At 43.3% G+C, this 26,338-nt stretch overlaps 1 protein-coding gene across 5 annotated transcripts in view; it reads right to left on the reverse strand.

Moving 5' to 3' along the window:
- Positions 1-26,338, reverse strand: part of PTCH1 (patched 1) — a 70,743-nt gene that overhangs the window by 31,143 nt on the left and 13,262 nt on the right. For 4 of the 5 annotated variants that reach the window (XM_019966538.2, XM_070795082.1, XM_070795084.1 and 1 more), the window contains 10 exons: positions 10,809-10,998; positions 7,714-7,783; positions 7,529-7,620; positions 5,620-5,818; positions 5,209-5,330; positions 4,255-4,402; positions 3,302-3,433; positions 2,721-2,876; positions 1,951-2,049; positions 1,327-1,452 (listed from right to left, as the gene is read on the reverse strand). In XM_019966538.2, coding sequence (XP_019822097.2) covers positions 1,327-1,452; positions 1,951-2,049; positions 2,721-2,876; positions 3,302-3,433; positions 4,255-4,402; positions 5,209-5,330; positions 5,620-5,818; positions 7,529-7,620; positions 7,714-7,783; positions 10,809-10,998 — 1,334 coding nt within the window. The remainder of the gene's footprint in view (positions 1-1,326; positions 1,453-1,950; positions 2,050-2,720; positions 2,877-3,301; positions 3,434-4,254; positions 4,403-5,208; positions 5,331-5,619; positions 5,819-7,528; positions 7,621-7,713; positions 7,784-10,808; positions 10,999-26,338) is intronic. The other variant, XM_070795083.1, reaches the window with a different exon arrangement.

The raw sequence follows: 26,338 nt of genomic DNA on the forward strand, positions 1-26,338 counted from the left end.
TAAGACACAGAGAGAAAGGAAAGTCACTGTTTCTTTAATCTTTCTGGGACAACAGTTGAAGCTTTGAAATTTGAATTTAATTCACAAAACCTCAATAATATCCTTGAGGAAGACCATGTCACAAACTGGTCAAGTAGCCTTCTTTATCTGCTGTGTTGACCAATTTCAGGATGTCCCATGAGTTTCAAGCAGCTGAAGAGCAATGCCCATACTATAGCTGCATCCCCAGTTGAGGGAACTCTTCATTCTTACAACTCAGCTGGCTCCTTGGCACAATATCTCAGAGGCCTCTAGGTGTGAAAGGGCCTGGTTTGGAAGGAGCAGAACAAAGAGGGACAAACTTGCATAAGAAAGGGAGAGGAATTCTGAGTTTTTTGGGGCAGCTTAAGAATGGCGTAGGGAACCAAAAGGAAAGAGAAGAGGGACCAGGAGAGACTGTGGGGTTATCCAAGGAAGGAAAGGTAGCAAACAAGGGACCAAGGAACTCCCCCAGGCAGAGACTGGCCAGTATCTCCTCACCTGCTGAAGTATCTCATGATCAGTTTTAGGTTCTTGCCTAGCCTGGGCTATACTGCAACCTCATCCCATGTCAGTGAGTCTGCTTTGTGCAGTGGCTTTGTGTTGGGGGTTGCTTTAGGGAAATCAGGGCTTTCCTGGTGGCTCAGAAGGTAAAGAATCTGCCCACAATGGAGGAGGAGACCCGGGTTCAATCCCTGGGTCAGGAAGATCTCCTGGAAGAAAGCATGGCTACTCACTCCAGTTTTCTTGCTTGGAGAATCCCATGGACAGAGGAGCTGGCGGGCTACAGTCCACAGGGTCACAAAGAGTAAAACACGTCTTAGTGACTAATACTTTCTCCACTTTCATTCAGGGAAATCAAGAGAGGGTGGCCAGCAGGGGAGGGCAGTCGAGCACAGAATTTAGAAGCAGGGGTGATTAAGAACTGGCCGCACCAGGGACCAATCCAAGGGCTCCTGTTCATCTGGAGCAGGGGTTTCTAGGCATCCCACAGAGTGGCCTGGTACCATTTTGTTTAACTCTAAAGAAAAGGGCGCATCCCTAAGGCAGTAGGTTATGAGGATGCCCAGGCCTCAGGGCTTTGGAGCTACAGGGCTTGAAAGGAAAAGAAAGAACCCTAGAACTTTGTCTCACAGGGAGTGCCAGCATCACTGTTTAAAGAAGCATCCACCCCGGAAGACAGAGCCCCAAACACTGGCCTGCTTCTTTACTTCATGGTGGTAGAACCGTAAGCACATCAGTGGAGAAAAGGAGACGTGGGAGGCTCACTGTGAGCAGTGCTCACAGACCCGGTCCCTGGAGACGCACCTGCAGGGAGAACGCCCGCAGAGCGGGAATTGGGATCAACGCGGCCATGAAGAAGGCTGTGACGTTGCTGATGGAGGTGAGGGCCACACTGGCTCCCGTGCGCTTGAGGCACTCCCCGGTCCTGTCCTGAGAAAGAGAAACCACAGTGCTGGGAGCTGCAAGGTGGGGCCTCAGACCACATGTTGTCTGAACAATTAACAATTCAAAATAAGTGGCAAAACAAGAGAACTAGTATTTTACAATGCTTATGTGAGGGGACATTTCTGCCTTTCTCTCTAACACCAACACTGAAAACCTATCTATAGGCACATGTTGTTCATGGTCATTTCTACCCAAAGCACAACGCTGCAAGATAATGATTTAAGTAAATTTTTAATATGATTAAAAAGGGGCAAGGAGAAATGAGAATAAGGTGACCAAAAAACTCAAAAAGACAAATGTGCGTACTGGAACAAGTGTCCTAAGATTCTTATAACTTACTTATTTACAGGCAGTAATGTATCTTCTGACTTGGGACTAAAATAGTTACTGGGCCAGACTGAGAAAAGGGAAAGGACAAACACTCAAGGAACACAGAGGGATTTCTGCTTTCCTCAACACTTTCTTCTTTTGTTTTTGTATTACCTCAAAAGGAATTCTTTTATTCTGTCCCGTTTCACTAAATGCATGCGCCAGAAGAAAGACATCATCCACACCAACACCAAGAGCGAGAAACGGCAAAACCTGCAGTGGAAACACAGCACAGTGACATTAGACAAATGAGGGCCAACTCTGGGAATCCTAAAGCTATTTAAAACATTGCCACCAGCACCCCTAACAGTTGCCCAATGGACAGCTTTCATGAACTCATGTGAAAAATCTACTTTTATCTGATAGTTAAATCCCCATATGTAGAAGTTGTAGCTCACAGTAGATCTTGTACATTCCTAAGTTCCATGTATAATAATTTTTTTAAGTTATAAATGAAACAGAATCTAACTCATTTAAAGCAGTGGTTCTCAGAGCGTGAGCCCTAGACCAGCACTGATAGGAGCTGGCTAGCTGCCCCCACCCTAGATGGGCTGCATTAGAAACTCTGGCGATGGGGCCCAGCAATTAGGTTGCACAAGCCCTCCAGGTGATGCTAATGCACATTCAAGATTAAGACCCACTGCTCGAATGCATGATATAAATTCTACTAATAAATGAGGCATCTCTGACTAATCAACAAGCCCATTCGGACCTGCCCACTGTCAAGTGGTCCATTGAGAGACAGCACTCTCTGAGGAATGGGGCATCCAAGCGAAAAAGGACTGGAAGACCCTTGAGGTGACACGGACACACAGGAGGCCGACTAGGCCAAGCCTGGAGAGGGGCGTTTGTCAACAACAGCGGATGGATGGCTCCTTTGGTACCTGAGTTGTTGCAGCGTTAAAGGAAATCCCGATCAGCGAGCACAGGCCCAATCCTGCAGCCACTGACAGCGCAACCAACAGGACGCCAGCCAGCCCCACGGCACCCTGGGACCTGGAGCAGTCCCAGCGCAGCATGGTTAAACAGGCATAGGCAAGCTGCGAGCAGAACAGTTGGGGCAGGGGCGGGGGAGGTGAGGGAATGACGGGGGATCGGAGGGTGGGGAGAGGGAGGGGGAGACACAAAACAAAAGCCAAACATTAGAATGTGTAGAGATTCTAATGTTTTCCCCCACCCATCACCCCAAATCAAAAGGTAGAACTTATTACATCCCAACAACAACGAAAATTTACATTACAGACATCACACGAAATGGTACAAGTCAAAGATGGGCAACCGCAAATGGTACTAAATGCTTTACATGACCACTTTTTAAACCGTTATGAAGCTGAGCTCTCACTGTCTTGGATGCACGTGTGTGTTAAGAGCAGTTAAAAAGCAGGGGCAGTCATGAAGAGGTAGAAACTGAAAAACAAAACCAACCCCCTCCTCCCCTGAAGAAGTGAACTGACTGTTTTGTTACCATCAGTAAATAGCCGCTGGCCACTCGGATGACGCTGACATCAGAGAAGGACTTGAGGATGTCATCCAGGGTCGTCGTGGTAAAGGAAAGCACCTTCTGAGTGGAGTTCTGAGCAACACTCTGATGAACCACCTGTGGTCACAATGCAAGGACAAATTCCCAGATGGGATTTAAGCTGCAATGAGCTTCAAGAGCACGGACTTCAAGTGACATGTCCCCTTTGCCTAACCCCCACTACTTTTGGATGCCTTAAAAAGAGTTCTACACGATTGGTATTTGGACTTGGATTAATATGAAATGACCTGGGCCCAAGACACTGAAGGCTATTGCTAATCAAGTGAGAACGTGGAGCTGCAGTAAGCTCTGTAATTGAAGTTCACTCTGAGAGCTCTATTTACTCTGCATCTAAGACTGCTATTCTCCTCTCCATAACTCCACAACTGATCTGCGGGTCCATCAGTTCCCCACTAATCCAAAACAACTCATTCTTATGGGCACTCCTCCCGCCCCCTTTCATTTGCTGGCCACTTTTAAAAGGTCACATGCAGCTCAGTGGAGGTCACTGCTTGGGAAACAAAGGCCAGCTCCTGTCACATGACCTAACCAAGGGGACTGCAGCTGTGAACAGATTCTATGCCTTGCTAATGTTTTCCAGATACCTTTTCTTGCTAACCAAGTGTTTTTTTAAACTCTGTTATGCTTCAGCTCTGGGGTTCACAACTGGTTCCTCACAATGTTTCAGGGCATTGCAGTTAGAATTAGCATCACCCAGTTAGGAAGATTTTCAGTAGAGAAAAGGAAAAAGGTCTCATCCCACCAGATTCCCAGAATTACAATCTACTATGAAAATAAATGCGAGTGTAAACAATGTTTTAAAAACATGAAAAGGAAGTACTCAGTAACTAAAGGGTCTGTACTAAGATTCAAAGGGCATCAGAACACCAGCCATTTACCTCCACGTACGTCCTTTGCCAAGCCTCCAGGATGGCTGCTGCCTTGTCCTCGTTCCAGTTGATGTGCGAGACATACTCATAACCCTTGAAGTGTTCATACATTTGCTTGGGAGTCATTAACTGAAACATGGTCTGCAGAGCATGGGCACTGTGACGGGGTGGAAAAGCCACAACATGAGCATCCCCAGGGAGCAGCTCTCACTGTGCAAAATCCCCACCCAGCACCCTTGACTCACCACAGCCATCCTGTCCTACGTGAGCACATGTTTCCATTAAAATGGGACCTGGATGGTTATTTTATTTAATAGATTGATGTACCATATTAAAGGTGTAACCTTACAAACCTTTTACAGATATACCCCCAAATTAAATTAATAGGCAATTTCCTTTCTCAGTTTCTATCCAACGCAACAGGAAGGGTAGGGGAGTAGATAGCTTGACCAGATATGCTGGGCTCAGCGTTGCATGCTTGCTTGTGCAGAAACCCCAGACGACAGCTCTCTCGAGGGAGAAATCTCAGACGGAGTGCCTGACACTTGACGGAGCAGAGTCCACAAGTGCACAGAGGATAATTCTCATCTAGCCGTCAGTTGTTGGTCTTTCCTTTTAACAGTCTGTGACAGAGTTCAGCTCGTATCACTTAACTCCACATGGTACGACCAATCCCTCTTGCCTACTTTATATTCTCCCCAATTTTCTACGTAGTAGGTAGATCTTCTAAAACTCTACAATCACTCACTATGGTCTTGATGAAAATCAGAAACCTGTTTTTGAAAAGTTCCCCAGAAGGTGATTTTTGAGCTGGTCTGGTCACTAATATTTTCTAATATTCGAATACACCAGACAGCTAGCTAGGATAACAGTTAAGAATTAATACAAACACACTTGCAGATGTCAGAAGAGAAGTGGTTTCTGAGGAGAGGACAGAGAATAGGCGGCTTGGTGGTGGATTACCTGACAAGCTTCCCAGTGCTGTTCTTGACTGTGCCACCCACAATCAGTTCCTCCTGCCAGTGCATATACTTTCTGGATAATCCATGACACCCACCATTCAAAACAAGGGCCATATCAAGAGGCTAAAATAAAAAGACAGCCACATAATTACAGGAATTAGTAGGCAGGTCACATGCCTTGTTAAAATCCAGTGCATTAAGGGCTTGTTTGTTTCAGTGAGAACATTAATAACAAGGCTAATGAGAGGCGTATGGCAAATCTTACAGCAAAATTTAGCTCTTTAAACAAACCTAGTTCCACAGACCAAAAAAGTTGAGAGCAAAATCTTAAAAACAAGAGAACTAAAAATGGGGGCAAATATCCAGTTTTTCTCCCTTCCTCTCCTGAGGAGAATGCAATGGCTGTACTTACTTTGGTTGCATTTTTGTTGGGGGCTGTGGCGGGACAGTCTGGATCAGCTGGATTGAGGCAGGGCCGGTCCATGTAACCATGACCAACTTCAGCCTTATTCAGCATTTCCTCCCAGCTGTCCACTTGATAGTTTATTTTCTTTAACTCTTCTAGGAATTCCAAAGGGTCAAAGTTTGTCCACTGCAAAGGAGGCTTACCTCTGTGAAAGAAATTAGGAGGTGAGACAATGAAAAAGAGGCATCTAAGCCCTGAGTAAAATAACCAGACTGAATCCAGATTACATCTGGATTGTATGATGCTTTGGGGGGGATACAACTATAATTCTGGGACCCTGGAACAAAAATGAAATGCTCCTTTTCAGTATGCTGCTATGCTGTGCTTAGTTACTCAGTCGTGTCCAACTCTTTGTGATCCTATGGACTGCAGCCCTCCAGGCTCCTTTGTCTATGCAGATTCTCCAGGCAAGAATACTGGAGTGGGTTGCCATGCCCTCCTCCAGGGGATCTTCCCAAGCCAGGGATGGAACCCAGTATCTCGCACTGCAGGTGGATTCTTTATGGGCGGAGCCACCAGGGAAGCCCAAGAACACTGGAGTGGGTGGCCTATCCCCTTTCCAGGTGAATTTCCCAACCCAGGAATTGAACCGGGGTCTCTTGCATTGCAGGTGGATGCTTTACCAGCTAAGCTACCAGAGAATCCTCCTTTCCAGTATGCCTATATGCAAACCTATATCAGGAAAATAATTCATGAATGGACATGGCATGCAGAAAGCTTATAAATTAACAAAAACATTAAAGAATCTTTACTTGCTTATACAGGATATTTAATACCTAAAAACAAAATTAGCCAAATGGGTGCTCTGAAGCAGAAGACTAAGACCCAAAATTAAGGGGGGAGGGAATGTGGGGAGGAAATCACAAAGTCAAATTAGCACTTGCCAGCCTAATAAATGCTTTGTAAATGTCATCAATAAAAATATTTGATCTCCATTACCTTTAATAATCCCATACTTATGAGTGTTCTCTGACAGCCCAGCAGTCAACCCCACAAGACCCCTGCTGCCTCTGCCATCACCGCCATGAAGGACACTTCCCTCCACACTCACTTTTGAATTTGTGCTGTTGACAGACCAGAAAGGCTTTTGGCTGCCTGTTATGTGGTTCAAACCACACTGTAGCTGCTCAACCAGGCTGAAGTCATTATTCAGAATCTCCCAACCAGAAAACATAAAACCCCTTATTTCCCATCTAAAACTGTACACTGAAGGTCAGGGTATGGCCACTGCAAATTGCTTTTGCAGATATGTGCAAGCTAGAAGAGAAACAATAACCCAAGCACTAACTCTTGCATAATTAACTGAAAATGTCTACATTAATTAACAATTATTCCTTAAATGATGTGGTATACATAATATTCAACTGCTAAACTGTGAAGCCTCCCTTACCATGGCCTTCAAAGATAGTAGGTTTCTCTCTTAAATGTCATTAATGTGATCCAAAGAAAGGTTAGCATTTCACTTAACAGGAAGATCTTAACCTTTAACATGAACCCACTAATAAATTCTCTCCTTAAAAAATAAGCTAAACCTATGTAAATGCTAGGTCTGCAAAACTGCAAACATTTTAAAGAGTTAAAAATCACACATACTCTGAAATAATTTGCATTTTATTTGCATATAAATAGGCTGGTAAAAGTGAATGAACTTTAATGATGCCTACAGAACTTTTTTTGAAAAGAGGAAAAACATTCTGCCCTCTCCCCCAGCTATTCACTCAAAACATGCACATGGAATTTCAATGTTTTTATTTTTTGTTCAAAACTAAAATAGAATAAGCAATGATAAAGTAACATGAGAAAGATTATAGGGTTTAGAAATCACAGAGATCAGAAAATAAGATCACACACTTACAGTAGGTATGCCGTCCCAGACTGTAACTTCGCCCCTTCCCAGAAGCAGTCCAAAGGTGTAATAATTAAACAAGGGTAAAGATACTCTATTATCTGTCAAAGTTGAAAAGAACAGGCCATGCATTATGCTAACGTATACTACTGGGCTATTTGAGAATTTTTTGCAAACAAAAAGAAAGTATATACCTGATCCATGTAACCTGTTTCTGTGATAAGTTCTCCAGATTTATAACACAAATGTTCCAATTTCCACTGCCTATAAAATAAAAAGCAGAGACAAATACTTCTTGTAATAAAGGAAATCTGTGCAAAATCAGAACTACAGAATGTACAGAAAGAACTCCAATTTTGATCACTTTTCAGTATCTGTCAAAATGAGCAGAGCTTTCCCAAACAGATTCAACAAGCTTACTTTAATGAATAGATAATACACAACTGTAATTAACATGTGGGGTGTTTATGTAAATGAATGCTACCAAAGTACTTGAAAAGTCTTGTTTTCTTAAGTGTTCTCCCAATAATCTTGTTTACACCATTAACCTGCTTTTCCACATACATTAAACAACTTTAGGGCAGATAATTCAGAGCTGAATTATCAGAAAATCAAAATAGATGGGGACTAAATTAGTGAAGTTCATCGATTGGATGAGCAAGCTCCGGAAGTAGATGATGGACAGAGAAGCCTGTCATGCTGCAGTCCATGGTGTCGTAGAGAGTTGGACACAACTGAGCAACTGAACTGAAAATGTATTAACATATACTGAGGTGGAGAAAATACTACTTTTTTATTGGTAGGTAATGTCCTTATTAACAGTGTTCAAAATTAATGTTTCTCCTCTTAACCACAAATGTAAACAATATTTCCAGGTAGATTGCTTTCCCACTTTACATTCTTCTATTCTTGTCCTATAGAAATTATATTAAATATACTGATCAACAATTACCTCTATTAACTATCATCTGTCTATTATTATAGAGTTTTGTTATCCCTAAAAGAGTGCTAAATAAACCCAGACCTTCTTCCCAAGTGTATTAGGGAAATAAGTCCAATTCGAAAAAAGAGAAAACTAGGAAAGGGTAAGGATGAGAATTCCAAGTAAAGAAAAACATATATAAAACTCTGTCTAGACTGCTCTATTCCTTTGGGCTCCTTTTTCTGTCTTGTACCAGTTACCCAAAAGGACATTCTGGACTTTGCCCTCTTCCTTATGGAAACTTCCCATATGTCCCAGTGCCACATATCTCAGTGCCTCGCTGAAATGTCACCTTTCTGCTAAGCTTTCTTTGATCAGTCCCATTGAAAGTGACCCCTTTCTCTTGAAACCCAGAACAGTGCTCTCCTTGTTGACACGAGCACCTGTAGGAGAAACTGCCTGTGTTTGCTTTGTACCTGCTTCTCTGTATTGTCTTTCCTCTGCCTAACTATAGGCTGTCAGCTCCTGAGAGCTGGGCCCAACTCACCCACCACTCATCCATCTGTACATATACTTACATTTTAATTCCATACAGCACAACACATACTATCTAGCACTAGGAGGTTCTCAACATCACTTATCAACTAACTCTTACTTACACTTGCTTGAGAAGGGCATAGCTATGCTTCAAAAAATCCACTGGGCTTAGAGTCAGAAGGGTTTGAAACCTGGCACTACTATTTGACAACTATTTGAACTAGGACAGATGCTTTAATTAATCAAATCTAGTTTTTTCACCTAAAAAAAAAAATGAAATGGGTTGACCGAGGTGTTCTTTAAAGTTCAGGTCAATGCATAAAAGTTCTCTGGTTCCAGTGTTGTGTAAGATGGTAATTTCATCGTACAGATGCTCCCACCTTCTCCTTAAGTGCGTAAGGGACAAGCCCTCTTAAGGCAGGGTCCCGTTTTGTTAGGAATGCACTGGGCATGCTTACAGCAGCCCTGGGACACCCATTTCCAGGTTCTTTATGGGCCTCCACTTGCAAATTCTGCAAAACTGCACTGGGGGCTTGCTTCCCCGACAGCACTCCTTACAGACTGAGAGGGCTGTGCTGAGAAGAGTGAAGATGGGCTCTCAGGCCAAGTCTGCCTGACAACAGCACTAAAACCCCTCCTTCCCTTTTCCAGAGCCCTTCCAGACGTCCACGCACCTGATCTTCTTCTGGTAACCTCCTGAGAAGAAGAACGCACCCATGATCACAAACTTAGTTCACAGATGAGGAAACAAAGGTATGCCAAAGATAGATGACTTGTCCTGCACTGGGGCCTGAGGACTTGATCTCCAGCGGCATGGGGTTTTAGAGTCAATCCAATGACGACCATGGAACTTGGAGGTTACAGTAGGAGGGACAAGTACAGATTTTGGTTTTACCCTCCACCCTTCATTCTCTCTGGACAATGAATGTACCTACCCTGCTGCGTCCTCTCCTCTCCTGTGAAAAACTACTTGCCAAGCACTCAGTTTAGAGGTGTCTGATGATGGGGGTGGCGGGGGAGGGGGGAGAGGATAAAGTTAGTTAAATGCCAACCCAGCGGTATTTTCAGTTCTAGGAGAAGATTCAGTTTAAATTCAGCAATCCAAGCAGTTAGTCAGTCAAGCAACTCCAAGTGCCTGCTCCCATCTAAGTGCTGAGGTACAAGAATGGATAAGATGTGGTCCCTACACTCTGATCCAAGTGTTGGGGTATAAGAATCGATAGGATGTAGTCCCTACACTCTGTTTAGATAGGTAAGAAAAACGACCAGTGGTTTCATTCCAGAACTTCCTATGCTTTTACTACATCTACAGCATTGCTAAATCAGCTACGAAGTTGAAGGGTAGTATTTTGCAAAGGTGTGTTAATCCACCTTACTCTGCCTACCTGTCCCCAGGAATTCACCACAGGAGTTCAAACTATTTTTTGGTTGTTGTTTTTGGTAACACACACCAATTGTTAACAACTGTACTGAATACAAAGTAATGAGAAGTAAGTAACTTCTTTCTTATTCTTTGTGAATTGACAAAAATGTAACTGGTTCAGAAATATCTAAAATAGTGAAACATCTTTGGAATGGGCAGGCAGCCACCCAAATGACTGTTTGAAGGACCATACTCATTTGGGTAGAGTGCCAAGATACTTACTGAAAATACATTGTAAAGTAATGTAATTCATATGTTAACTAAACTCTAGAGACAAATCAAGACTTTAAAAATCATTTCACTGGAAAACTACCTGAACTAACTACCACTCCAGGTGTATTTCCAGAGCAACTTCATTGCCTACAACAAAGGCGTCTGAAGCCAGCACGCCCTCCCCACCACCTTACCTGTTATACATGTATACATGGACCCGGCTGGCCTGGAGCGCCGAGTCCAGGTGCTGTCGGAGCGCTTCTGTGGTCAGGACATTAGCACCTTCTTCCTTGGGGGTCTGAATCATGAGTTGAGGATTAAACATAGCCTCTTCTCCAATCTTCTGGCGAGTATAATTTAATTCACGACTTACTCGTCCACCAACTGGTAAACACGTAGAGGTTTCAATTAGAACAGCAAAATCCCCAAATTCACATTCCATTATCTCATTAAAAGGAGCAGGGTACGTGATAAATGAGCTCTGGTCATGAAGATCTATGGCTGATGTTAGAGGAGTAACATTCACTTTATTATGATTGGCAATGTTAACTCTACCAATAACAAACATATAAAAAATACTCACTAAACCTATTAACAATGGTCCTGCCGGTCACATACGCAAACCGAATGCATGCGTGCTTTGTGCACCTTCTAACTAATACACCATATGTATAAGGGGGAGGGGGAAGGAAAACTTGAGACACCTTTTCCTTGCAGACCAGACCAAATACCCCTGTTACAATTTCTTTCACTTGTATAAACAATGTGGCCCTGCAGTGCATTTCAAGATAAATGGCTTCAATTTACACTCTTCTCCTAAATAATCTGGCAAAGGTAACAAGGAAATGTTTCTCCTTGTTGGAAAAAGAAATAAGGAAAGGTGGCAAATGTGTATTTAGCACAAAACTTGCCAGGAGAAAATAAATAATGTGATTCATGTCAGATGCACAAGGGGAAATCCCACTTGAGGGGAACCACATGGATTCGCCATGGCTGTCTTGGGAGGCCCTGGAACCTGCTCTCTCAGACTCACGTGTTCAGCATACAGAAAGTACAGGTGTCAGGTTCTGAGTCACCTGGGGGTGGGCTGCCTGTGTTCTGGAAGCTTCCCTAGTAAGTCTGAACCCCCGCCCCAGAATCTCCAGCAGGCAGCCATGGCTGGGCATGAGAAAAGCCAGCACAACAAAGCAAAGTAACGCTGTTACTAAAAACTGTTTGTCTTCTTCCTCAGGTCCTAGGTTATACTTCAATTAGGGCTTTAGAACATGCCAAGCTCAGGATGCTGCAACATATGGCAGGGAGTCTCACTTCCCCATGGGGCTGTGTGCGCAGATGGGCCATGGGCATGGGTGGGCGCTGTGAGAAGAAGCGCCGAAGAGGCTGCTTTGATTCAACATGGGTAAGTAAGGGCTTTGAGGGAAGACCCACAGGGGCAGCAAACATAAGAGAATCCTGGAGCACCCACACACTCCAGTTCCTACAGGCACTGTACGCTGAATGTTTACTGAAAAGCAGGCCTTCAGCTATCTTTCAGAAAGAACCCTCAGGGATCACCTCAGTTTTCCCATGAGGAGAAATCCCTTTTCAAGTTTAGTATTCAAGGACATAAACATTTGGTTTGAGCAACTAAATAAGTACTGGGAACAGCGGGTTGTTTAGTTCTCTTGGCATATTTTATAAACAAGAGAGCAGGATAAAAAGCAAATAATGCCCTCATTAGGAACACCAGTCCAGATTTGCAGACTGGCAGGGTCATCTGTGCAGGTTCACGCAGATGGCCAAGGCCACCGCAGAACTCTGTGAGGTGAGGTTGAACATACTATGTGTGTGTTCGAGAGAGAAGAGGAAGGGGGAGGGGAGGTTAAGTGGAAAGGGGTGGCTGGGAGAAGAGAGGCGGAGAGAGAGGGAGGGGAAGAGACAGAAAAGTAATCAGTTGGCTATAAAAACTATTTAGATGCTGTAGAAAATTTTGATAAATGCCCAGGGAATTATTGAGGCCCTAGCAATCAATGCAAAGTTAAAGACCATAGGAAAACCTAGGAAACAACTTGCAATAGAGGAAGAATTTACATAACACCACAGGCCTTCTCAGGATCCTCCACTAAAGCTGCCTGCAGGCAGGGTCTAGCTCCTTCTGGCAGGAATCTATGCATTATTTCAACCAATTAGCTAGTGAACTAAATTGCACTCAATCCACGTTCTCCAGAGATAGAAAAGCTGTTTGAGGCCAAAAAAAAAAAAAAAAAGCCAATTACTAGTCTAGAGGTCACTTCAGAAAACCACAGAGTTGCACACCAAGGAGCTCCAAATAGCCTTTTTGAAAAAAAGTAAGCTCAGTCCCTTCCTTTTCTCTGGACATAAGACATCAATGCCCCACACATATCAATCATTTATATTTCTACCTGCCTCCTTAAACACTGGCATAGTACATGATTTCTCATTCTGTTTACAAAGTTGTAGTACTTGCTTTACCTTTACTGAAGCTTAAAATGTCACCTGAGTTAAAACCACGCAATAAAAACAAACAACATCAAAGCAGGACCACAGACATTCCACTTCCCCCCACCTCCATCACCCCAGCCAAGAAGCTGCCTGTAACTATAACCAATACGGTGATGCCCGAGAGGAGTGCACACGAAAATAAAAATCAAATGCAAGAGTCATGCTGCTAAGAACTTAAAACTCTTCTAGACCAACCTCATAGTGGATCATTTATCACAGTTGGTTTCAGAAATGACGCTATTTCCTGCAAGATAGGAATTATATAACATCATCTTCTCAGAATTTTTAAGATGTATATTTAACACCTACATTTTAATAAAGGGGTGTATTTGTCATATCTATAGGCTTAAAAACCTTTTGCTTGTCCACCTCTTTGCTCTAGTGATAAATATGAGTATTTTGTTAACGTGACAACCAGTTTTAACCAAGACTATTATCACTGGCAGATTTACCAACTAGAGGTGAAGGACTCTGAATTCTAAAGTTTTCTCAACCGGCTATGCTATGTCCTACTTTCGAGTACTGTTAAATTATTTTTCCATATCATGTGACCATATTTTACTTAATACTTCATCTTACACAAACAAACATGAATGTTTTTGAAAAACTATTCAGTAACTTTTTTAAAAGTTTAGTTGATACCCACTTGCTTTGATAAACAGTTGTACCATAAATCATTCAGCCAGTAAGCATTTGAGGGGTCAAGTGCTATGTGCTACACACTGGGGTGTGTGGTGGCTAAGACAATTCCAAGAGGCTCTCTGGCCAGTGAAGCAAACAGGCAGTACACAAGCAAACCGATGTGGTAGCTTCATGGCATGACAAGTACCAAGGAGGAAATCAAGATGGTAATGCCATGTGAGTTATTGGGTGGTGGAGAGCAGGGGAAGGGCCAATTCAGATGGAGTTGCAGGGAAGACCTAGAAGGAAGAAATGCTGATGTTGATGTGGAAGAGCTGGGGGAACAGCATTCTGGCCAGAAGAACCAGCAATCACAAAGTCCTCAGGTTTGCCTTGCCGCAGGGAGAGAAAGAAGGCAAGAGTGGCTGGAGCTTGGTGAGACCATGACCTAATCACTCACTTGGCTGCACTGGTAGACTGAGCTCCTTCTCGGGTGAACCTGTGTCATAAACCACACAGCATTCATATGGTCTTACATTAGTATTCAGTCAAGGCACTCTGGAAGAAGCTACCAGAAACAGAAACCCCTTTGGACAGGGCAGTTTTATGGACTTACTGACTTTTGCTGCTCTAGCAAATGCCTATCCTAAAATCACAGCTCAGTGACGGTGTCCGAGATGTTCCTTGTCTTACCATCTTCATCAGCATGCACAAGTGTGAAGCTGTGGTCTCAGGAAGCCATTTCAGGTGACTGAAATTACAGGTGTGGTATGGGGGAAATGTTTTGCTCCCTTCTCTTTACCATCGTCAAGGTCAAAGTCCTTCATTATTACTTAAAAAATAATCTCATACTTGTGCAATACTGCATAGTCATTTTTGACTACTGAGCAGAATGACCCATATGTGGGGATACAACCATGTAAACATGGTTATTACAATGTGGTGGTTTATGAATAATGTTTACCTGCTTCCCTTTGGGGGGGGTTTATCTCTATTTCTTAATCCTTCTGCAAAGAACATATAAAATTAAGATTCCCATGCGACAAAAAGAGAAAAATACGAAAGCTACTTGATAGGCACCTGAATTAAAAATAAACTCAATGCAAGAATATTATGCACCTCTATCATAGTCTGAAGTCCTCTCATAATTTTTCCTTCTCCTAAACTCAACAGACAAAGCAACAAAATAACAACTGAGCTTTTTGAACAAGACTCAGGAAAACTGATACTGAGGATCCTGGGACACAAAATAAAATTTATGCGTGTGGTGCTTTCCATTTGCAAAGCCCTTCAACACTCATTATTTACTTATCTTTAAACATTTTGCTTAGTGCTGTGCTATGCTTAGTTGCTAAGTTGTGTCTGACTCTTTGTGACCCCATGGACTGTAGCCTGCCAGGCTCCTCTGTCCATGGGATTTCCCAGGCAAGAATGCTGGAGCAGGCTGCCATTTCTTTTCTGCTTAGTGCTACCCACCCCATCAAGCTGGAGCAAGGTAGATGGATAGGCAATAGGAACAGAGATCAGAAGACCTGGGTTCTGAGTCCCAGCCTTGCCACTTGAGGAGCTCGTTTGGGATATAGTTGAGTCTCAGTAACCTTCTCTGTAATGTGGGGTAAAAATGGCACTACTGACCTCACAGGATGGTGCGAAGACTGACAGTTAGGTGGAGTTTCCCAAACCCTTAACCAGGAGCTGAGCAGACCTCCATTAATTACTCTGTCTACTGAAGGGCATATATTGTCACCCATCTTTACAGAGCAGGAAACACAGCTGCAGAGTTTGGGTGACTTGCCCAAGGTTCCCAGCTGACAGCAAAGGTGGAGTCAACCTTTAACCAACTGCCCTGCAAACCTCGGGGCTTCTGTGCACCAGCCGAGGACACGAGTTCAGGAGTGCCCAATTCCACATACCAGACCACCAATAGAGCTTTTAGAATTACACAGGACGAATGATTGCTATCTTTATTTAAAGGACAGCAATGTTACCTCTCAGATTTTTTACCACCATCAAGGAGATAGTTTTTTTTCCATAGGACTCCAAGGGCAGCAGTGAACAGGCCCCATTTTCCTGTGGTCCCCAGAGGGGCTGTCTTAGAGGAGCAGAGTGATGAGGGCATCCTGACCTACAAAGTCTACCATTTCATTTTTCAGCAACCAGAGGCTTAAACCAGTTCTTTCAAAGAAGTAGTGTATAAAGGATCACTTCTGCAAAAAAGTTCTTGATCAAGTTAGGCTGATCCTTCCCTCCCCAAATTCAACTAAGTATAATTTTCCCAGGTGAAGAAGGGCCATTAGATAGGTGGGAAACCCTTCTGCTCAGGGGTCCATACCTCTGGGTTAGTGCCCTTCCAGTCCATGGCAGACATCAGACATTCCCTGTGATGTTCTGCTGGATCCTTCCTCAGCACAGCCTTTCGCACAGAGCTTAATAAACATCTGTGGCATTCATGCAAAAAGCTTTTGCCAAAAGCGTATTGTAATTCACATAAAGATGTTCTGAAGGACCAACCAAAGTGTTTTTCCCAATAAATTCCAAGTCCTTTCAGGGAGGAACTGTCCGCTGCCCACTCACCTCGGCTCGCACTCAGTGTGTCGGATGAATAAATGAATGAACAGCCTCAATACAGAGCCTTGGGAACAGGCAGTCATCTGTATAAGATATTAATTCTCCCCAAAGCCTCAAAAGTCAATCAGTCAAAACAAATGACCCTTTCAGCCTGAAAAGTACCCACTCAGAGTCCAATTAGGAAAATGGGGTCTGTGTATATGCAAGTGGGGCATTTGCATTTGATTAATCCCATGAATTATCTAACAGCCTCTAGACAGATTTTTTTTCCCCCCTTTAGTTGCTTCAGGTCCTCTTTTCAATCTTGCAATTGGTAATTGTGAGCATGAAAAAGTACAAATCTCTAAAAGAGTGTAACTGTAAAATTATTAGCACCAGCTCATTTTCTAAACTGGAAAAAAATGAAGATTCAGTAATTTGGGCAATGGGCTGAAAACTTCTGGGCTGTGAGTTTCAGTCACTCTTCTACCCATCTCTTTTATTCATGACTAGCCAAATGCTGCTTAAGCTTCTAGGCTGCTTTTCTTTTCCTCCTGGTGGGATTGTGCCCTTGGGTATTGCCATGGGAAAATGCTACAGTCATATAGCCCAAAGAGAATCTGTCTTCATGAACAGAGCCCAGTGCCATGAAAACAGCAAAAACAAGACAAGAGCCGGACAGACACATTGCAACGCCTCCCCAGGGACTGCGTGGGGGGACGAGGAGGGCCAAGTGCTGTGGTAGCAGCGGCTCTGAGCATGCGCCTACTACTAGCCCCCACACCAGCTGTTTGTGGTGCCATCTGTTCCCACCCGGGCTGCTTCCTCTGAATGGCTTTCCTGAAGCCGCCCGCTCGCCCTGTCGGACACGATCAGGTCAGCCCAGCGCTCTGCCCACACTGGACCTGCTGCCTGCACTGCCCCACCTCCCACCCGGTATTTCTTACAGGGCCACCAATTCCCAAGATGACACTGCGTCTGTCAGGAGGCCCATTCTTCACTGGTCGCTTGCTGCTGCGGCAAATGAGGGCTGCAGTCAACCCCACCTAAGAGGGGCCGTGTGAAGTCAAGCCTGCAGAGCTCAAGATGTCCTTGGCTTCCAGCAGAATGTGGCAGAGTGGAGCTTGGCTCTATCTCTAAGTGCATACTTGCCCAGCTGTGAACTGTCCCAGGCCCTACAGTGATTTCCCCCAACTGCTCAAATGATACTACAGGCAGATGTAAACCCCAGTCCTGTCCTTCTGCAGGAGCTGAGCAAGCCCAGGAGGGTCTGACACAGGGTGGCATGTTTGCTCAGAGGCAATGCTGGGCCAGGAAGAAGAACCAGGGATCCAAGACAGCCTCTTGTTATCAAGTTCTAAGTTCTCAGTTTAAGTCCTCCTACTGTCTTCATTAAAAAAAAATAAAAATCCAAAGCAACTGAACAACAACAAAACTGAATGCCTTTGCAAAGCTGCAGGCTCTCTATCTAGCATTCAGGCTGTTGCATAACATTAACCCCAGTTCCCTTCTCCCGGGCTTCTGTGAGGCTGACATCACCTCTCTGCTCTGAACAGTCTCCTTGCCATTATCCAGCCTGAGCTTCTTTTCACTGGCCTCCTACTTGAGCAGCTTGGGGTGGGGGAGACGATATGAGTCCCCACCTTCGCACACAGGCTCCCTGGCCCCTGTGGAATTCCATCTCCTGCACTGACCCTTCCCTCTTGCATCTGTGTGGGGAGACGCACGTCACTGGGGGCCACTTTCATGATTGTGTTGCCATCAGGATTAGCTGGATTAGGGGCCCGATGCATAAGGACCCCCTGGTGCTGTGAGGAAGTTTCATCACTAGGTCAGCACGGTGTGAACTATATTCTGTCACCACCACCACCACTCCCTACAGCCACCAACTGAAAAGTGGGGCTGGGAGGGAGGTGGCAGAAAAAATGCTTCCAGGGCAAAACTGCCTCAACTCCTCTTAGTAATAAATTCCCTTGTGGTACATTTCGAAGGACATGAACTACTGAAGACTGTCTCCTTTTTAAAATAAGAAACCTACCCGCTTCTTTTCCTATCCATAAAGAATTTCATGAGTCTCCCAGTGGCAGTACGTGGAATGTCACTGAGCATAGCTACCATAAAACACAAGGGCCCTTTGCTAAAACCAGTCAAGCAGTTTGGGAAGAGAGAGTGCTGGAACCTTACTATGTTCAAGGTGAACAAACACCTCCATGGTGGTCAATTCTCATTCTTCTAGAGATGCTTGCACTAGCTCTCCCAGGGAGGAGGGGAGGCTTCCCCATTTAATCTGAAGGAAACCACCATGGACACAAGTTGTGGATGGAATCAGGGGTGGGGCAAGCCAGGGGAAACAAGAGGATGGGGGAAAAACCAAGAGCACAATTCTCAAACTCCTTTTAAACATTTTCACCGACAGAAAAGTTTTCCTCCCTTGACATCATTTGGCCCATTCACCTACCCAAGCCTCCCATTCTGGCCGCCACCACTCATGTGGACCCTGCATGAAGTAAACACAATTTGTAGAGAAAGTAATGGGGTTTCTGCAAGTGTGTGTGAGTGTGTGCGCGTGTTTTATAGAACAGTCCTTCTTGCACAGAACCAGGCTGTTCCATCAAAGCCGTATCTGTTATATTTCTGTCTTTCTCTTCTGTTTGGTGTATTCACCAACAAGAGAAAAGGAGGTAAGCTTTGGCGGCCCTGACCTGCAGCTGGAACACAATACTTTCGCACAGCCCTGCCGACCCCTGACATAAATTTTACACCGCAGCTGGCATTTACACACTCAGCATTACCATATGTATAGCTGCTCGGTGCTAATTATGCTAATCACCTGTCTAACTCGCTGCTGCGAAAAATGGTTGTATTTAGCAGTCCAGTGCCTACCAATGCAGCTTACTGTGTGGCTGAAATGTACATTCAGACGGCCCTGAATGGCAAGATTTTTCCACGTTGCTGGCTACATTCAGGCCTCAGAAAAATTTATTCAAGTCAACTGGTTTCGGTCCGCAACAAAAAAGTTACGAGAAAAAAGTGAGTGTGTTCTTGCCCTAACATTCTGGATCTGCTTGCAAGCAAAATGATAAATCAATTGGTGTGGGAAACAAAAAGGGAGAGAGATTTCTTTTGGAAGCCATGTGAAACTGTAGCCTATTTAAAAAAAAAAAAAAAGAAAAAAAAAGGGTCATCCTATCCCTCAAATCTCTAGAAAGAGCAGTTAATAGATATTTAGCCCTAATCCCAATTCTCTCAAATTGCAAGCTTTGTTTGCAATTAAGCAAAGTATTAAACATGTGCAGCTCTTTTCTGGATCATGTGTGGATTAAAATGATGGTATCATTTTTTTTAATTTATTACAACACTGTATGATTCTCAAGGGGGAAAATCAGGTAAGAGGAAGAATGTCTTAAAAGTAGTTTGGGAAAATTCTTATCTTTCAAAAAGTTTCTATTTAAAAAGATACTGTATAATACTTACATCTATTTTTGTGAGATTTTCTGGTTTCGCCACTGCAGGAGCAAAGGAAATCAAGGGAGGGAATGGGGGTGGGGAAGATGGGAGAATTCAGAGAAAGAAAAAAGAAAAAAAGTGGTTGGGAAGGCAGGGCGGGAGGAGGGCAGGAGAGAGTCAAAAAGCCTACATTCTCCTTAATCTCAAAGTTCCTCTTTTTATCATCATTGTTTCTTAAAGCAATTTTCTCAGATCATTCTACAGAACCCATTTATTAAATCAAGGTAATATTATCATAGGTTGTTTTAACAATTCCCGAAGTCCAAGCTGAAACCCCATTTCCTCCTAACTCACAAAACACTTTCCGATTCATTTTTAAAACCACTGAGTCTAGTCACTGTAAGCACTGCTTAGTATTTGATTATTTGGGTGTGCAGATCTGTCTAGCCATTCCAATTTCCTTGAACTGCCCACAGCACATAAGATACATTCTACGGAAGGGATGGCCCAAAGTGCTTGCTTTCTCACCTCCAAATGATCATAATTAGCAAATTCTTTATTTAAATTTAGAAATTGGGAGCAAACTGGAAGGTCATTCATTTTGCAGTGTAACCTGGGTTATCCCACCCCCACCCTGGCTACAAAAGACCAGAGCAGTCTTGTGATAAATCTTAGGTTTATACACAGAAGGTGTACCAACCAGTATAAAGGGATTGTGAAAGAAGCTGGCTTTTCCTTGCAGCAAATAATAAGGGGAAGGCTCATAGTAGCTTGAGGATGCTGCTATGAAGACAATAGCTTTCTTCCTATCAGCTCACCCCACCATTCTGTTCAACTTTATATAAATATATCTGACCCAATGAAGCAACATTATCCAAGCCACATCTTTCTCTCTTTGGCATCCCAATTCAAGTTGCTTTTCCTTACTAGTCCAAAGTATTAACTCATCTGGGTTTTTTGTAGTTTCAAATCTTGACTATGCAGCTAAAAATACAAATGATGGGATCACTACTGTGCTCGCTGCAGAAGGCTTACCCCTCTCGTTCCCTCTCAGTCTCTCGCTCTTCTTAAATAGGAGGTGGACCACCCTGTCTCATGGCACAGAGGACTGTTTACATTGCAGTACTTGACTGTGTAATACATCTGGCATTTTTGGGCAGGATTCCTGAGCTAGGGGCCAGAAGCCCTTAAGCAATGATTTAAAAGGAAAAAAAAAGTCATGCACATTGACTTAACAAAGCCCACTTCCAGCTCCTTTTGTTTACTTTCATATATGCTTCATCAATAACTGAAGACTATCTTGGTTGCTAAATTACGGAAGTCTCCTGTTTTTCATTTATTTTAACTATAACAGATAAAGCTTGTGCTGCAGTATGGAGGCTTGCTTCTCACTAGCCTTGCCTCCATAGCCAGTGGTGTTCTGGGACCCACATGCAGTGTGGATCATTTGGGCCTACTCACACCTGGGTTTCTGGATTAGAAATAAGGCCCTGCCTCCACATTATAAATCTCTCCAACAACAAACTTGTCACTCATTAGCAGGTACCTGACTGCCCACCAACGAGTTTCCTTAACACATGACAGCTGTTTTTCCAACTATGCTCTAAGCCCCCAATACAACAAAATGGTCACAGTCTTGAAGGGACTGAGGACAGGAGGCATCTTTCTGTAAATAGAACTCCTAAAACTCTCAACAGTCAAGCAGTTCCTCAATGGCAGCATTCTACTGTTTTGAAAGGCTAGTTATTTTGGTCAAACTTAAAGACATACGGAGAAAAACTGAGATACTGTAGTGAAGGAAATAACAAGCCTATATCCAATTAAGAGGAAAAAGAAATCTAAAAAGTATTACCATAAAGCTCCTAAATGCAGAGTTTAGAAGCGAAGAGTAATAAAAATGCTTATATTTTGGTGACCCTGATGATGACTGTGTATTCGAGGCAGGTTTCCACCAAGGAAATCCCACGGAGCTTCCTCTTTCTGGGCTGCCAGAGATGCCTTCATGAGCAGCGCTGTCTGCATTCTGGGATGTCAACTGAGATTTCTCATGAGGACAGACCATCTAATGCTGTGGCATCAGCCAAAATTTGGATGTGGAAACCTGTCCTCTTCCACCTCTACCCAGGCTCCATGCTACCTTTGATTCTGATGAGAGTTCCACCCAGGGAACACCTGAAGGTGGAGGACCTGGGCTGGAATGTCATGGTGTATGTTTCACTCAGCATCTCAGAAACACTATGGGGCCCAATTCTTCACATTCATATGGCACATTAAGCGCAGGGGACTAGGACTTGTTCCATAGGCCACACATCAGTGGACTCTAAAGTTACCTCAAAAGCTCATTAAAATGCCATGACTCTTCAATAGGAGAAGCACATCTACTGATAAGACCCCATCAAAGAAACAGTCTTGAAACCAACTCTCATACAACCTAAGAACCCTAAGGATGCAGATGGTAGCTCTGCATCTAGTATCTCCCACAGCTGATTTGAAACAATACATTTTCGAATTCCTTCCTGTCAGTTTGTGATTAACCAGATTTACTACCATTTCAGATTTCACACTAGTAATTCCAGAGAGCCACTAGGATTGGATTTGGGCAGTTTATGAATAGGTGGGAAGATGGACAGGTGGGAGGGAGAGGAGAGAAGAGAGGAGGGCAGAAGAGCAAAGGGATGGATACAGGTGACGGAGGAGGGAGGAAGTAGGATGGAGATAAGGTTCTGGGAACTGATGAGCAGCAAAGCAAATAACAGTATTTTAATAATAGAATCATTCAAGTATGGCAATTATTTAGGGAAGTCTCACATAGCTACAATTCTCTCAACCTTTTTTAAAAATAGTGCTAAGTTAAAATAGTGTATTTTTGCAAAATGGCTTCTATTAAATCTGGTCTCCTTTCAAATAATTTAAACTATTTCCATACTTGTTTTAAAAGCAAAAAAAAAAAGGTTAAAATAAAACACTCCCCTCTTCTCAACCAGTTGAATAGATTACTCTTCAGGAGTTAAATCTGGGCAGATTCAGTCCTACTGGTGTGAACAAAGTAGGGGGGCAGCCATATAAACAGCCCCTTCCACTGCTTAACTGTGATCCCCGCCCCCCCCCCCCCCCAATAAGAGAAGGAGGGCAGACAAGTTACAGCTCAGCCTGAGTGGACAGAGCTGCAGGGGTCATGGGGAGGTCAGCTTTGAAGGAGAAATCCCAATGAAATATAAACATGGCATTGTGGAAACCAGACAAATCTCCCATAGCTTGTCCAGCCAGCGTTAATCTCGCCATCAGCTGTGGAGCATAATCCAAACAAACTGATCTGGCGGTTCATACATCTGGAAGCTGTCATCTTCTGGAACCTCCAAGCAGCGTTCCACATATCTGAAACACTCCATCGCCCAACCTGACCTCTAAACTTGTCAGAGGGTCAAGAGTGGCAGGCACCAAAGAGATATAAGGATTTAGAGGGTCAGCTGCCATAGGAAGATGGCATCTGAAGCTATCTGTTATTTTTAAAGCACTTATTGTTGGGCATTTATTTTTTGATCGTTTTTCTCCAGATATGAAAGCTATGCCACAATTGCTTCCACCTGTATGTATGTGCCCACTGTCAGAATCGAATAACCATCTAGAACACATAGTCTTCATTTTAAAAGTGCCTAGGGGACCAAGGAGCAGAAAGAAGCTGTTGCCTTTTTTTTTTCTCTCCTTCGTGAAATGCCAAAACCCCCAAACTGACGGCCCCAGAAACCAGAAACTGGCTGATAACCTTGGAGAGGGCAGTAAGAGCAGAGCTTGTGCACCGCCTGCCTGGCAGACGGGCTTCAGTCCTTCGTTGTTTCTTTGGTTCTGCTGCACAAGAGCACCTGGCAACAAGCAGTGTGTGGCAGGAACATCTGGAGAACTGGATCATCAAGAGCCCATGTACTATGTGGGATTTGGAAAGGAGCTGTTATTGCTGTAGGAGCGAAGTCCAGTGGTGTCTTTTGTTGCTTTTTGTAAAGTCACATTCATGCTAAAAACCTTCAGTCTACTGTGTTGGAAATCCAGTGAGGTCTATCTGCAAAATTAAGTTACCCAAAGGAAAAGGAAAAAAAAATGTATCCGAATATAACACTTCTCCCTTCTTCTATGGCCTATCCCCACCTGTTCTCAAGTTTTCATGATGTTTTTACTTGCTACTTAATATAATTCTAAAGATAATCCAAAGTTTAAAGTATTTGCATGAAAAAAGTTAGATACCTGGGTCAGTAAATATAGGGATGGGGAGGGAGAGTTATCTTAAAGCTTTCACATTTATGGCAATGCTTTAGCAGTGTAATAAAAGCCTTCCATCAGCATCCGTCTTCTAACTGCAATCTATTACCTATTATCTAAACCACTGGTTCTCAATTGGGGCAATTTTGCAACCCCCACCCCCACATTTGACAATGAATAGAAACACAATTATCACATCCAGGAGAGTGCTACCAGCATCTAGAGGGTAAAATCCAAGGATACTATTAAACATACCTCAGTGCACAGGACAGCTCCCACAACAGAGAATCATCCAGCCCCAAACATCAATAGTGAGAAACACTGTTCTAAACTGAAAAGGTGAAGCTCAATTATCTCCTCTAACTGCCTAAGTTAGAGCCAAAAACAGCCAAGAGCACTGAAGGCTTATGCTAGCAACTACAAACTCTAGAGCACTTAGAAATACTAAGCAAGCATTAAAAAAAAAAAAAAAAAAAAAAAAGGCCATGTGCCTTAAGAAAAAACCAAGTTATAACTTGTGTCCTCCTCTTTTGATGCTGGCCTCCAGAGATGTTAATAACCAAACACAAGACAATGTGGATTCATTTCAAGGCTGTTATCTTTTGTAGTAAAGGAGGCAATGTTTAGAGAAAAAAACAAAAAGCTCAAAAAGATAAATGAATGTTCTGTCACTGGAGAATCATGACAACAAACTCATGTCTCAGAGAGGGTTGGAGTGGAGGGGTAGATACTAAGTGAGGCAGAAGGATAAAAGCACTAAGCAAAAATGCAAAACCAACCGAGAAATGGGCAAGATTAAAAAGAAAGCATTTCCCTTCTGTGAGATCCTGGGGAAGCTCTCTGGTACCAAGGAGGGAGCTGGAGGCCAAATACACTAGTGTAAACCTTAAGGCAGGCAAAGAATGGCTAAAGGAAGATTTGGCAAGTCCCCGCTGACACCACCCGCCAAACACCCTGAACACATCAGAGACCTTCCTGCTACATAGCTGGACCTTCTAAGACTCAAGGTGTCCCACCTCAAACCTGAGGTCCCAACCAAAGGTAAGCACTGGAAGTTCTCCCAGAGACCACACCCCCTGTCCTCTGAGCCTTTGCCCATGCTGTTCCTTTGACCTGGAATACCCCACCACCAGCCCTGCCCCTGACTCAGGCCCCCTTCCTCAGGGCTATCCTACAAGGTGCCCCTGCTATCCTGCCACTGGTCTGTGTGTCTGCTGGGCGGAAGTCACCTGAGGACAGGGATGAGGGTCTTTTACCAACATCACTCTGGAGCTTCAGGCAGTACCTGACACAGAGCAGTCACTGAGAACATGTGCTGAATGAGTATTTTTAAGTAACACTCTCTCCCTGACCTTGCTGCCACTGGCTGGTGTTACTGAAACATTCCACATATTATTTCACCCACCCTCAGGACTCCATTCACAAGCAATCTAGATTTGAAATTTTTTTACTCGCAAATACTATAACCCTAAGACCCAAGCTAGCACCTAATGTATATTGACAGTTTCTTAAAAAGCAATCATTGTATGAACACTGTAACTACAGAATCAAAGAATTCTTATCACCAATGCCATAAAAAACATCTTCCTTATCTAGATTATATTGGCTGCACATTGTGGCCAATGTATTCAAACTGTCTTTATAAAGCCATGTTTCCTCAGCATGTTAAACAAAGCATGAAAGCCAAATCAAAGATACAGCCTATCAAGTGGATCCCTTTAATTTGCTGACTATATTAAAAAGATAACATTATTTTGGCAGATATGAGGATACTTGTAGTAAGTCTATGTGTATACACAGATATAAAGGCAAGTGAAGATATTAATACATTATCTATAAATCAATCTTATCTAGATATGAATGTACCTGTGTATAGATGTACAGTTGCTTTTGCATATACGCATGTCAATTTTTATCAACAGAAGAAATAACATTTTATAAATTGTTCCTCAGCACTCTCTCCCCTTGAAATCTCTTATGCTTTCCTTTCTTCTGTTGCTTTTTAACTAAGAAAATATGCGACCTCCATTCACTTGGTTTAGCAAGCACCCTTGTTTATGTCCAGAATATCTGCAGTCTCTATTAAGAAATGACTATCTAACAGATTTCTTTGCTGATAGTGATGAAGAATGTACCTAAGACACTAAAGTGCAAATTAACCTACATTCCAAGTTACTTCTCATTTTACTCTACTACAGTTTAGGATAGTAGAGAATTCTTACTCTGAAAAGCAAATAATTCCATTATTTGCTGTTGATATAAACACTAAGCTCACTATGTCACAAACAAGACTTCCTCATTGTTACCTTTACTTTGAATTTAAATTAAAATTATAAAATGGTATGGTGGCCTCCTT

Source organism: Bos indicus, chromosome 8, assembly GCF_029378745.1.
Source record: "Bos indicus isolate NIAB-ARS_2022 breed Sahiwal x Tharparkar chromosome 8, NIAB-ARS_B.indTharparkar_mat_pri_1.0, whole genome shotgun sequence".
Classification (NCBI taxonomy): Eukaryota; Metazoa; Chordata; class Mammalia; order Artiodactyla; family Bovidae; genus Bos; species Bos indicus.